At 34.8% G+C, this 14,964-nt stretch overlaps 1 protein-coding gene across 1 annotated transcript; it reads right to left on the bottom strand.

Annotated features, from left to right (window-relative positions):
* Positions 1-6,722: 6,722 nt before the first annotated feature.
* LOC142349521 (uncharacterized) lies at positions 6,723-13,012 on the bottom strand. Its single transcript, XM_075401142.1, has 2 exons — positions 12,310-13,012; positions 6,723-7,200 (listed from the first exon to the last, which is right to left on the bottom strand). The coding sequence occupies exons 1-2, from the start codon at positions 12,415-12,417 to the stop codon at positions 6,964-6,966; spliced, it is 345 nt and encodes a 114-aa protein (XP_075257257.1). The 5' UTR covers positions 12,418-13,012; the 3' UTR covers positions 6,723-6,963.
* Positions 13,013-14,964: the final 1,952 nt, after the last annotated feature.

Here is a 14,964-nt window from a genome sequence, read left to right as displayed (position 1 = left end):
AATGTGAGTCTAAAAAAATTATTACGCAACGGAATCATAATAGGACGTGGTGTTCCCTTTATTCCAGACAATCTCGGACTTTTTGTCTTGGCATAAAAACATGAGAAATATCCTAATAAGATAACAACTGAAGCGTCAGTCAGAATGAAAGCATGTTGGTCTGCCAAAACATCGACGTTCAATTTTTTTAGTTGGTGTAAGGGTTGCCAAATGAACTGCCCTAGCCTCGGAAAACTTTTTCAACGTGGCCCAAAGCCGAAGTTGGGGATAGGTTCTAAGTCGGGCTAAGGTTGTTTTAAGGACTGAGGCAATATCTTATTAAATGATGACGTGAATTCACGCGAGAAAGAAACTTTCCCCGAGCGAGATTATACCTCAGAAAAAATTCGTAATACATAAGACCTCACTATCCATTAATGGTCCAAAATTAGAACTGGTGAACTCTAATAATGATGAGTATCAAAGGAAATTTAAAATTTGGAGTCATCCATCTATTTTCCAAGCGCTGACTGATTAGATTAAAGAGCGTTTTAGACGGTGAAAAGGAAATTTTGTTCGTGGAGACGCATTATCAAATATAATTTGGATAAATTTTGCAAATAGCACTGATGACACTTTACAAAGATTATAAAGATTTGGGGACAAAAATCCAGTTGAATTACTATTAGTAGGTAGAAAATTACTTCTTCCATCTACCGCTGACTTCGACATGAGCAGTTCCGGCAACTTTCCCTGCTAAGAAAAACCTTTTCGCTTCCTTTATACTACCTATGAACTCGAATCTGACACGCTTTTGTTCTGAACCGCAATCAATTTGCGAGGTTAAAGAAGGATGACTTGCAAGTTGAATCACCAGTGAAAGAGTCCATGTCGCACAGGTAGAAATCACAAAGGCGGTATAATCTAATCAAGAAGAGGCTTCTTCAGCATCATCGAGCGCAGATGAGCAAAAAAGAACAATGGAGACAAAAGCCGAGATCAGAACATAATCATTCTCTTGCAGATGATATTCAGCTAAAGTCAGACCAACCCATACTGCAATCATCTATGATGAGACCAAGGCAAATAATAATCAGCTATGACCAGAGTCATGCAAAATTCAGTCAGTTATGATCAGACAAATCCAGAATCCAATCAGCCATTATCAGACACCTGCAAATAATATTCAACCACATTTCGTTCCAAACAAGGAATTATTAGTCATAACCAGATATCAAGAAAAAATATCAATCGTGATAGCACCAAAGTAGACATCGATCAGTCTTGATTGGTCCGAGGCGACAATCGAATTGCAGCCAACATTCTTTTGATCTCAAGCTCCTATCTATCTTTAGTCGTCTTCTGACAGTGTGTTTTTTTGCTGCCATAACTGTATTAATTATTGGTAATTCTGATGGCAAATCACGTGTTAGGTATAGGTAGGTCCATTGGCGATTTTGAAGGACTCTGGGTTTCTGTTATCAAGACAGGGATTCATTCGTTTTAAAAATTAGGTAGATAGTGATATAAGCAGTTAAAGCCATAGACAGTTAGGTAGGTAGTAGGTAGGTAGGTAGGTATATAGATAGGTAGGTGGGAAGATCGGCAACTATGTAGGTAGGTTTGTAGATAAACCTCAATCCGGGAAAAATTAGTCATCATCTTGTACACAACAAAAGTTAGTCAAAAGAACAAAAAATGCACCCTGGCTAGTGGAGACCAAGTACGGGTCGAACTTCGCACACGAAAAAATAAAGATTTGATTCTAGACAATTTCTGTACAATACAATTCGATTAATTGATCCGTCAGCCTAAGATGGACAATCAAGTGTTCATAAGAATATCTGATTGGATAAATTTAGAAAAACTAGATATAGTCTCTTCCAAAACAGCAAGGTCCAAAGTTTATGAAAGAGCTCTCGAGATGTTGGATAGCACTATAAAACAATTGGAAGACATTTTTCCCCTGAAACGAATTGTCAAACTTCTTAAGAACTGATGGCTTCTGATAACATCACCAACTGAACGAAAATTTTTCATGAAACGCAGAGCTCAATCAAATGTAGGGAGAAATTCTTAAATTTTCCAAGTAACTTTCTTACTACTAAAATTGAACCCGGCTTAGAGGACCTTGAAATAACTGTTTCTATCAACTTCCTCGTCATTCAGTAACCAATGAGAACAAGTCTGGTAATGTGAGGCGTGCAGCCAAAACGTCAGTTTTTTTCAAGGCCAATATTTAAACTAACGTACTAGAGGATCGAGATTTGCTAATTTATAATGCCACTGTTTTGCTATGGTTCGAAAAGAACAAAAATCTACTCTTCTTTTTTAAATAATAAAACTTCATGAGGCTCTAAATGCCTCCGCAAAACAGAAAGTGTCTCCATTTTTTTTTGAATTATCGAAGGTCTTGAGGAAACACAAATATTCTTGTCATTTTTTGGAGCTACAAGCCCGGCTTATATTGAACCAAATTTTCCTCAGAAAAACGACCTGTGGTTTTGATTAACTGTTTTCAGATGTCATAAAAACATTGAACGAAACGCAAACACTGATCACTTCAATGTTGATACAGACTCCGTAGATGATGCACAATTGGTATTGCAAGAATACAGAATTATTTCATTAGAAATTGTTTTAAATAGACAAATGGAACTCCAACTGTTCCGAGTTTTCTGATAAAGCAGAAACCCGGCCAAGATTAGACCCATCAAAAGCCCGACCTCAAAATCAAAAATAACTAGTTTGCTATGCAAACTAACAACTGATAGCTACTTTTTCGCAAGTAAAGTCCTCCAGAACTCACCAATGTTTAGGAACATAACTAAAAGAATTCCCATAATCAGTTCCCATGTTCCAATATTCAGCCGTAATGGGTTATCCAGACATCAATAAGCTATGATAAGATTAATGTAGACTAACAGCAGTCTTGATTGGTCCGAGGAGACAATCGCATTCTAGCCACCATTTTTTGTGTTTTCAAGCTTCCATATATCTTTTGTCGTCTCCTGAGAGTGTGTTTTTTTGCTGCAGTTATCGTTGTTAGTTATTGTTTAATTTACTGGCAGATCGTGTGATACGTATAGGTAGGTCCATTGGCGATTTTGTAGACGTCTAGACTTTTGTCGTCTTTATAGGGAGCCAGTAACTTTAAAAGTAAGGTAGGTAAAATTTTATGCAGGTTTTTGTATAGACAACTAGGTAGGTAGGTGGGCAGGTAGATAGGTAGATATGTAGGTGTGTACGTAGGTGGGTACATTGGTAGGTAGGTAGATAGGTAAATAGTTAGTTGGTTATGTAGGTACGTAGGTAGATAGGTAGGTAGGTAGGTAGATACGTAGGTAGGTAGTTAGGTAGGTAATTAGATTGGTAGTTTGTTAGGCAGGTAGGTAGGTAGGTAGGCAGGTAGGTAATTAGGTTGGTAGTTTGTTAGGTAGGTAGGTAGGTAGGTAAGTACTGTACCAAAGAATTTTGGAAATTTTAGTAATGATCTTATTCACTACAGAAAAAAGTCAAGAGACTTAAAATGGTACCTTGGGGAGTAGAAGATCTCTCAAAAAAATACTTGATTCTAAACAAACCCTATACTGTAAATTTTAAATATTTGAACCGTCAAACTAATCTGGACAATCAAATGTTCAAAAAAATATCAATTTGGATTAAACTGGAAATTTAGACATAGCCTCATCCAAAACAGCAACGTCCAAATGTGATTAAAGAGCTCATGATATATTTGATAGTAGTACAGAACTTGTATTGGGACTTTTTAAAGTTATTTTCCTCTAAAGTGTTCTCAACTGAAATGTATATGCCAAATTTCCTAAAACAGATTGCTTACTGAGAGACTTCTTCACCAGCTAACTCTGGCAAACTCTCATGACAGGAGGATCTCAAGAAAATGTAGCCAAAGACGCTTAAAAAAGAACTACTTTAGTGATAATTCACTAAATTTGAGCCACCACAGGGGACCTGAATTAAAGTTTTTCTCTGTTTGCTCATCAACCAGTAACCAATGAGTACAAACCTGGTAATTTGAGGCTTGCAGTTAATACGCCAGGAGATTTTCAAGACCATTTCCCCAACTAACCAACTAGAAAGACCAGATTTGCTCAGTAAAAAAGCCAGTGCTTTTCTGTGATTCGAAAGAACAAGAATCCACTCACCTTTTTAAATAAGAAATGTTCGTGGAGGTCAAATTGCCTTCTGAAAGCAAAAAGTTTCTGCTTTTTCTGTAGATTATTGACGGTCTTGTGAAAACATATGAATAAACCAGCTAGTTTTTGGGAGCTGCAGACTCGGCTTGTATTGCATCATATGCCCTCAGAAAAACGAGTCGTGACTTTAGTTAACAATTTCTAGATGTCATCTAACACATTGAACGAAACATAAACGATGGCTTCTACGTTGCTCTAGATTCTGTAGATCAGGAACAATTGCTGATACAAGAACTGGGAATGACTTTATTAGGAAATGGTTTCATTCTTGACAATTTGAACTCCAGCTGTCCAGAGTTTTATGCAATGGTGGAAACCTGACCAAGATTGGACTCATCAAAAATTCAATTTAGAAACAATTTGTTTCACCCTGCAACCTAACAGTTGATAGCGCTTTGATGGCAACCAAGAGCCTCCAGAAAGCAAAATTTTTTATGGACAAAATTCAAAAGCTTCTGCCGGGATTTGCAGCGTCATTTTTTGATCGATTTGGTTTTATTCTCCTCTAACTATTCTGCTGCGCCCAAAGATACACGCTACTTGGAGTTGACGAATGAAGTTGGATAAGCGACGCTTGATTGTAAAACGTTCAAATTTTGTCTCTTTCCCCATTTTCCAACTTCTTGAAGCGAAGAAAAACTGTCGCCAGGCTCAAATACTCTGTTTCAGATGGTTTTGAAATTCTTTTTGCTCAACTTTCTGAAGTTGTTAAATAATACAAAAGTTGCATGCCGTCATAGGGGAAGGTTGACTCATAACTGCACTTGATTCTGCTCAAAACCTTTAAAACAATTTCGGTCGTTATAATACAATCGAAGTGCCTTTGTGTAAAAATATCAGAAACTATTTCTCTTGTTCGATTGTTTCAATGCCTTCAACAGCATTAAGTGATTCTCTTTTCTACTCTCATTTGATGTCATTTTTTTGTAATGGTATTTTTATGGTAACTTTTTTGTGTCGTCTTTCAAAAAATATTTAAATAGTCTAGAATCGATTGCGAATTTTGATTGCTTTTTTCTTGGCGATGTAAACAAAATTTATTCAAAACTTACAAAATGCGATCCAATATCAACTAATTTGCTGAATGGCGAACAAAGTTATGAACCTGGTTATATTAGTTTCTGTATAGATGGAAAGGACGAGACTTTCGTAGCAATTTTAAACATCTTTTTGATTGGTGTTTTGTTTTTAAACCTTCTATAAAGCATTACCAATTTGACAAAAATTGCTTACTAGCAATTTAAGACAATGTACTTGAAGAAATTATGCTCTCTGTACCAAAGATCGAAATTTTTTTATTTTTTAAATAAGAACCACTGTTGTTACTGATTAATGGTTATTACTCTATAAAGATTCTAGAAGCTATACCCAGGTTCTATCAGTTGCGCTTGTTATACCATAGCAATGACCATAGTGACTCTGCGTTAATCACATGAACAATTTGAGTGACTGTTTTTTTGCTTTTTCTGTATGTATGCTTGAAATCATGTCCACGATTTTATATCGTGTCTTAGATGCCATATCAAATGCCATAATGATTTTCCTTGTTCCATACAATACATATTACAATGTTTGTTTTCCGGTAATTGCAAAAGACTGTTTGTATGACTGACTTCTGGTTGTGTTTTTGCAAAGATCTTGGAAACCATATCGAAGACCTTATGTAGTGCTTTAGATAGCTTATCAAAGAGCAAAATGATTTCCTGGTTCCATACCCATGACCAGACATTGTCTTTTCGGGTATTTATATAAAACCTCTAGTGTGAGTAGCTTCTGATTGTTTTTCTGATAAAAGTAATAGAAACCATATCTAAGATCATTTATGATGTCTTGAATACTATATCAGAGATCATATTGAAATCCTAGATACAGTATCTAAGACGATAAAAAGTACCATTGTTGGGAAGATCATAGTGGGGAGCACTATGCTGTTCTACGTAAGCTGTTGCTATTTGAAAACATACTTAAGATCATAAATGGCTTCGTAGAAGCCATAGCATGATCATACTAAAATTTTTGCCTCGACTTGAACGGAACCATATATGGGTCGAGCGGCATTTTATATCAACAATAAATTTTTGTCCTTTTAATTCGAAAACTGAACTCTTTTGTATAGAAAACAGCAGTTTCTTTATAATAAAATTGCCAGAAAAATAAGAATTTAGAAGGGCCGTTCAATAGGCTATATTGACCTGACAACTTTTAAAGTGATCTAGTAGTAAAAATTAGTGTTCTCGTAGAAAAATCTTGGTCCGAGCGAAAAACCTTATTTTATTTGAGTCGATTTGAGTCCGGTGTAAAATGAAACGTGACTGGTGTTAACATCTACCATGAAAAAAAAAACAGTCAAGCTTATGTCTAAGTATTCAGTATTGTCACGATAAAGTCTTTGAAAAACTTATTGGGCCAGGACCGCCGGTCCTCTCGTACCGCTTTTTGGTCGAGCATGATTATTTACAATGATGGGCACAGTATAGTTCTCTATAAGTTCCTAAATTCATTTATATAATTTAAAAATGAACCACCTGTGTTTTTAACAAGTTGATTTATTGACAAATAATTATGTTGTAAAAAGCCTGCATATGTATTATCAATGTAAATAGTGCAAATATATGATCAAACTTATGCCGAAAAATTCGATTACAAGGATAAAACTGGCGTGGTTGTCTAACGTACATCAGAAAGGCTGTGGTTTTACATCCAATTGGTCAAGCGAGTTTTTCCGTGTAATTTAAGTTTCAAATGCACAATTCAGAGGTAAAAAAAGTTAGTTGAATAGTCCTTTGATGAACTCGAACTGTCCAAACTTGCAGTCGTGGTTCTCCTCGGATACTAAGTAGGCGTCCACTTTGATCTCGTGTTCACTTTTCGCCTTCAACTTTAATTGAACGAGCCGTGCATTCTCGGCCGAGTCGAATTCTATGAGGTAATCTTCATCTTCTACTCCCTCTTCGTTCTCTACGTGCAGTGCCACTATGTTGCTACCTAGCATGTCCACGCGTGTCTGCAAAAACAGAGATCAAAGTGATATGTTTCAAAAAATATGAACGCAAATGTCAGTAAATTTTTAGGATATCTAATTGTGATCATGGCCTGCACGTTTATTATGTTTCCCGGCTTTAAAAAAATCTTTCAATCAAGCACGTAATCTTGACGCAAAATATTATCTTGAAAAAAATATTGGGGTTAGAAATCAGAAATGTTTCACTCCTGAAAAAAAGATAAATGTCAAAAAACAATGGCTGTGAAGTTTAAAAGATGACAAATATTGTCTGACTAGGGCTGCTTATGTGTGCTCTTGGAGGTTCTCCGTCGCCAAGTACTATAAAAACAGCAAAAAAAGTTATTGCCGCCCATCAATTTTGAAGAGATCTATATAAAACGCTGTAAAAATAGAGAAAACTAAGAGCGTTAATCTCAGGACAGGAGTTGTTTTAGATTGTTTTTACCTGTTTTCAGTATTAACGACTGTTTTTTTCCAAACATGTAAATTAATACTATAACCGAAAGGTTAAAGTTTACATGCCTTCAGAGTAATCACGAATATTTATTGAAATAATCAAAATTATACATCAAATTTTTGGTTATTAATTGATGTTACCCATTAAGCTGTTCGTTCTACTATATAAAAAATAAGACACGAATGATCCTAACTGTCTATCTATTGGAAAATTTTCATGCTGACGTTGCAAAAACTCTGCTAAATTTCTTTTGAAAAAAATTTTGTTCTCCGTCGCTCTTACGTTAGAGGGTAACTTATTCCATTTTTGTATGCTCTTCGAAATCAAAGATCTTTTACTCTGCTTAGTGTACTTTTGCGTTCTTATTATCAGCTGTTTTGTCCGTTTGTTCTGTTTTAACTGTAGGCGGTTTGCACATTTTTTACATGTTTCTGATACTATCCTCTGATTCAAGTCTGTGTGGAGTTTCAATATACTAAACTTTGAAATAATTAATTCAGCTGGTAGTTTTTCATGTAATTTTTTCTTTGGATTTCCTGTAGAAGATGACAGTGGTGTGATCGTTCTCCTAATAAATGGCAAAAAATGTGCCTCCCTGTTTAAAAAAAACAGAACAATGAATTTGGCTATATGCCTTGTGTATAAAGCAGAGAATTACCTTCTATATTTTAAAAATATTTTGTGACCAACTATATTACTCCTGATACTTATCAAAGAAGAGATATACCTAAATAATTGTATATCAAGTCCTGTAAAAGCAGCCCTCCCACTAATGACCAGAAAACTTTACACAACTTATCTCATGTCAGTGTTTTCAAATGTTCGGATACTAAGCTTTTGCAATTAACTTTTCTGGCATTAAGTTTGCTACAACTGTTAAGCTTAAACTGCTAAAACATTTGATAAGCTTTAAACGGCAAAAGTTATTTACTTGGCTCAGCGCAACCAAGTTTTTGGTCTTAAATACTTTAACCACTTTAGTGTGGGGAGGAACTACATACTCAAATGGACTTTTTGTTCAGGCAATTTTGGCTGATCGTTACAATACTTGTAGGGAGTTCTGAGTGGTATCAATAGAAAGCCCGTCCAGCGTAGAGAATGGAATTAAAAAGATCTTTTTTAGTTTCCTTTATCACTGTCTGTTATCGACATTTCAATTTTTCTGAATATTCGGGAGAATTACAATGCTTTTGTTCAAATTTTCCGTATTTTTGTCCCAATTTTTGTCAATTTTGTCGAAATATGATAAAAACTTTAACGGTAGAGTTATTGCTTTATTTTCAAAGTTAGAGGAGATTTGCTGAATTGTTCGATCCTCCTTTTTTGGCTAGAATTTAATACTACAGCGTGCCTTGATAGTCTTCTGGGCTTATAATCTTGCTAGTTACTTCAAAATTTTTTCTCGCTAATTATACCAAATGCATTATTTATTTTTGATATTGCGAAATAAATTTTTTACACATTGAACTATTTTGCAACCAGCCATTTGATCTATTAAGTGTTTTTTTATACGCCCAGCAGTATCAGGGTTGATCGTGATCTCACCATGGATCCTTACAATTGAATCTTTTAAAGATATTATTGGGGGCGGTCTATTTTTTGCAAAATATATCACTTTTCATTTTTTATGTTAATTACTGAGAAGAATTTCAAAACAGGGCTCGCCTATTGACGGATATTATTTACAAAAAAGAAGCCCAACGTACATATAACATGGTTTCAGAGTTGAGCTCATGGTCTTTATGACTTTGATCAATTACTTTCGTAAAAATGTATGGACTTCTTTTGCTTTGCTTTCATTTGTTATACTTTTGTAGTCCAACGCTTTATTCTCCCGATCAAATTTCTAATTGACTTCTTTACAAGGTTTAATTGAATAGAGAAAATGATCTCACTTGTTTTCTAATCTCTCTTATAGTTTGTTTTACATGATATAATATAATTGTTTTAAGTGAATGATGTTGATTTTTTGAAATTGGCCAATATTTATCTTAATTCTCTCAGCTTCTGGCGTAGTCGTGATAAACACAGATGAAAACCCGTTTCCTGTGTGTTATAAATTGATGTCTGTAACGATTTTTTTTTAAATAACAGTTTCTTGGATTCGATACTACAATTTTTCGATTTTTAATCAATTTTTTTTGTCAGTTTTTATAGATTCATTTTGTTTCCTCGCCAAATTATTACATTACTGACAGATTTTACTGAGGGAATATAAAATTTTAAAACTCTGCGTTAAAAAAGGCAACTGTATATTATTCTTTTGGGCTGAGACTAAATTCTGAGCAATGTTTAATGGACTTTATTGGCCTGTGTTTGTCATTTTTGGTTCGTGTATGACATATACCTGATATTGAAAGGTCTCAATTGTTTCCCCTGGAAGTATAACTGAACATACTTAAAGATTTCAACTTGAAGCTACTTGTTTTAATGTTTTCAAAAAAAAAATTTAAAAAAAGAGTTTTTTCAACTGTTTCCTGTTTGATCTCATTTTCGCAACTAATTAACTCAATCTCAGTATTTTGAATTCTCAGCAAATATTCAGACATTATTTTCTCTGCTGGTTATATTATGACTGATGGCTTCGACCATTTAATATCATAACCTTTTTTTCGAGATTTCGTTACCAATCAATTTTTGTTTTTCTTTTTGCTGTCATTTCAACGTAGTGCTTTCACAAAGAGATCCCCTTAATGTTCAAATGAAAAAAAAACGATGATTTACAGTTCCTGCATATAACATCATATAATTATAATGCTTTCAGCACTTTGGTGTCCTAAAAATGTTTCTGAAGTTTTCTCTTCTGCCTGTATTTGTCCTTATTTTGAAGCATCGTGACTTAGTCTCGATAATAACAGGCCCAATTGGCTTCCTGAGGCTTTACTAGTTACTCCATTTTTTATTGATGCCTTACGTCTGTTATTATTTGAAAATATTTGTTTTTAAAAACATGATTGGATTTTTGAGCTCAGCCTTTTGTTTTAACTCGTTTTTCGGCTGATTTGTAGCTCAGTCTCTTTTAAAGACAGTTCACAACTCGTTTAACAAAGAGTTATATTTTTATCTCTAAAACAGTTTTAGTGTCAACAATTTGTTTTTTGGCTTTTTTACTTCAATGTTTCAAAAAAAATGTTTTTGTATATTTGTACATTTTAAAGGCTTTTGTTTTGTTTTGAATTATAACATTAATGGTAAGTCCCAGTGACGTCTTAAAATTGGGTAACTGAAAATTTTTTATTCCCTTAGCAACAAGTTTTTGATTTCAACGGCTTCACGACCATTTTTGCGCAAAGTTTGTTTAATCGCTTTAGTTTTGCTGGTATTTGTCCCTCTTTTTGTAGTCGTATGACGTACGCTGGATAATGATAAGTCTCAATTGCTTCCTATGGAGATACAAATTAAAAATAAAAGCAATCTGACGTTTTGTTTAGAATTGATCTGACGCGAGTTCTGTTTTGCAATCATTACTTTAAAATAGACAGTGAGTTTTGGTCGTAAATAATATTTGTTATTTGATTTTTCTTTTTGTCTTTTCTAGAAGTCTTATTAACAATCAGTCACTGGCCCTCTAATGTGGCATTATATTAACCGCTTAATAATTCGTTGAACGATGTTAATCTTTTTTAAAATTTTCTATCTCTTCATTGTTTGGTATCCAATTAAGTCAAGAATGTGGATAAGCCTGGTCGGGACATTATGTGCGAACGCACATTACCCAGCCTCTTTTTTTTGAAATAGAAGAAATCAATTTTTTCCTACCTTTGAATGAATGCTTTGAACTTTAATATCACAATTGTTGTCAGCAATTGTCAAAATTTTTCCCAAAAAAATGTATCTGAAAATTTCCGTACAAAAAACGTGGAGATTAATTTTTTTAAAGCTTAAAAATAGTTAAAAATATCGAGACTAAAACTGGAGAAATATACATTTACAGAAACATTGTATTAAATAACAGAAATTACCACAAGAACATTTCAAAACTGATTTAGAACTTTTGTCTTTTTTTCAAGCTCTATTTCTTCTGTTCTATTTTTGTTCACCTGGTCAACATTTGGCCTCTGATTGGCAGAGAGTCAGTTGAAAAATTCCAGAACGTCACTTTTTCCATGCAAATTTGATGTGATAGAGTTGTTGTTAACCATGTCCGAGATATGTATTTCAAAAATCTAATGAATGAGTTTCATTCTCAATTGTCCTTCAACGAAACGGTGTACCAAAAAAAAACGTTTTTTAATTTAGCTTTATGCATGCGGAAAAGATGTGGTAAAAGTTTTGTGTTTGGGATTGAGCTGGTCTGTTTGATAAGCATAATTCACGTTGTTCGTTAATTCCATCGTAATGTTTAAATATTAATCTCAGCTCCAAGAAATCACCTAATATGTTTCTTTTTAGAAAGTTTTTCCGTTGGTAAATGGCTGAATGAGCAATAACCACTCACTTTACTAAAGGACTATAATGTAACTGTCGTTTACAGCCTGAACAAAAAATTTATAACCAGCTATTTAAAAATATTGGCTAAAATATTGACAAAACTATTAAAAAAAATGATCTTTTCGGCTCGGAAATAATCGTCAGGTTCTTAAATAATGGCCGCAGATTCAAAAACAAAAGTTAAGGTTCACTAAAAAGTTTAAGCAAGAATGCTAACTGACCTTTTCCATGTCGATGTTGATAGTCTTGGGGAGTGAGAAGAGTAGATGGCAGAAGAAGTGTCCCCCCTCCTCCTTATGACCTGTCTGGATCTGCACCGGAATCCTCATCGTTAGAGAACCCTATCTTCTCTCTTATAACAAGCTGTCACGATTCTGAAATCTTGATTAGAGTGAGCTGTACTATGAAACAACGCAATAATACTAGGAAATAAAATATACAATCAGCAAATCTTTTTTTTCGAAATAATTAACGAACGCCGTTTAGTGGGCTACAAAATTAGGGCCTGCAATAAAATCGTACCTGGAGATTTTTGTAACTAGCTTGAGTAAGCAGAGTGAATTAGGGAAAGTGAAGCGGAAGAAGGTACTATGGATCTGTCTACCGCAAATCAATCTCTCAAGCGTGAACAATTACTATAGTATGCCTTCCTACAACCGAATTGAGAAATGGTAGCAAGTGTCGAAATGCAGTAGCGCGCTTTACTACAAACTTAATTGCCTATGTTGTGGGTCTGCTTTTACCTCTCAACGTACCAATGCTCCAATCATTGTTATATGCACGGATTGTAGTGTGCGCGGCCTATGTAGCACAGTGTGCAGTAAAAGTGCCGATGACTATCAATTTAACCGACAGAAGATTTAGACGACAAAAAATAAACAAAAATAAACTACTGATGTCGAAGAGGATAAAAAGAGAAAGCAACGATTTCTGTGCACTGAATAGCCATTTTAATGCTCAAAGTGCGATTTAATAAAATGCAGTATAGCACATTTTTTATCAACTAGTGAAACAAACGATAGCGCCATCAGTTGCCTTCTTTGAAAAAATAAGGCAACTTTAGGCATTAAATCTAATAAGATCATATGCAAATGTTTCGAAGAACATCAGTTCAAAATACAGTGCTACAGCATGTCATACTGGCAGAAGGTAAAGGAAAATCAGTACTATACAGCATTAAATGGAATGCAAACTATCTCTATGCAAAGACCTCGATTTACTTTTTAAATCATACCTTCAATGTTAGTAAGCTAATTTAACCGCTTACTCGGAATGGTTTTTCACATTCCTTTTTACTTTTTTTTTAAAAATCCTGTCTATTTTTTCGCCTATACCTTCAGTCGGCCAAACTCCCATCACGTTTGTAACACTGGTAGTAACTCAATAGCGGAACATTGTGGAAAAATGGTGGAGATTTGTTCTGTTCCTTCTCTTTCAATATACAAATGGAAACCAGCCTTGCTACGTTAGGTGCCAGGAAATCCCCCCAGATTGCTCTATATACAATTGAGGGGTTTTATTCATACGCCAACCTCTTATCGAGTTGTTTGTGTAGGTGTGCTTGTATGGAGCATATACACCTTTAACCATTCGGTTTTGGAGTTATAGGTGTCATCAACAAGATATATTCCAAACAATGTTAATTCGAGAATGTGAAATGACCAAAACACTAATAAATGTGATTTTCCATCTAATTTTTAACCTGTAGTGCTGGCCATAATCCATAAAGGGAGTACCTTAACTTCGAGAGAATGCCGGACCCTCTGACAAAAAAACTTGAGACGGTTGTATCTTGCCAAAGATTGGTGTTCTAAGTACCGGTTCAACGACACGTTCATTAAAAAAAGTCAATCAAACCGAAAAACGAATCAAAATTTGGCAGTTCTGATTATTTTTCATCTTATATATTTTTTCATAGCTTAAGGAAAAGATTCACGGATGATTCATTGTCTTGATTTTTTGTTTGAAATAAATAATAAAAGAAATCAATTCAATAACATAAATTAGTTTTTATCACCAATTGCTGTGATTAAAATAATGCACTCGAATAACTAGTCTGAGTTCTATTCTTGAGAGTTGATAGCAGTCAAGTTTTTTATGCTTCGAAAGTTGCGGGAAGTAAGCAACTAGTATTTTGCGTGAAATCGGACACTTCTGGCTTGAGTGACATACAACATTCTCCAGAGCAAATAAGGGGGTCAACAGCACATCGGATAGGGCGTGCTGGATAAATAACCCAAGTTGCTTGGAAAACCATACCTAGAAATATGGATTAGGAAAATGGGCTAATCAGCCAAAACGCGTGCGAGGCTGGAGACCGGCCGAACGTAGGTGTCGTAAGTCCTTGTCACTTTGCATGGATCATCTTGTCCAGGGTACACTTCCCGAACACGCCCAATTGGCCAAATTGCGCATGGAGATAAAGTTGAGTCAATAAATCAGAAAACTGCGCAAACAGGAAAGAGCCGTGGGAAGAATTTATTTGCACAATTTACTAAAAGGCTAATCTGGTTCAAGTTGCAGTCTCACACGCAATCAAAAACTTATTTTGGAAGCGATGTGCTAAAACTATTTGCTTTTAGCGGCATTATAACAAAAAGAGCATATCTTTGCACAAAAGGAACTGTCAGCAGCTTTCATACCAAATTATTGTTAAATGGCTCTCAGAAGAAGATTGCGGCAATTATATTAGTCATGTGGTCTACTTTTATGCGATTTTACGGCTAAGGAATTTAACTTTTTTCGTCAAAAATGTGATAAAATGGTAGTGCTCGCAGGGCATTAACTGCCCCAGAATCAAATGACTTGAGTACAAATCTAGACAATTCAGAAGAATTTTTTGCCCCGGAAAACCTCACCTCAAAAACTCGAATCAA

The sequence above is a fragment of the Convolutriloba macropyga genome, chromosome 1 (genome assembly GCF_964194025.1).
Source record: "Convolutriloba macropyga chromosome 1, txConMacr16.3, whole genome shotgun sequence".
Taxonomy (NCBI): domain Eukaryota; kingdom Metazoa; phylum Xenacoelomorpha; order Acoela; family Convolutidae; genus Convolutriloba; species Convolutriloba macropyga.
Note: the sequence above shows the minus strand (reverse complement) of the source record. Positions and strands in the feature narration are given on the sequence as shown.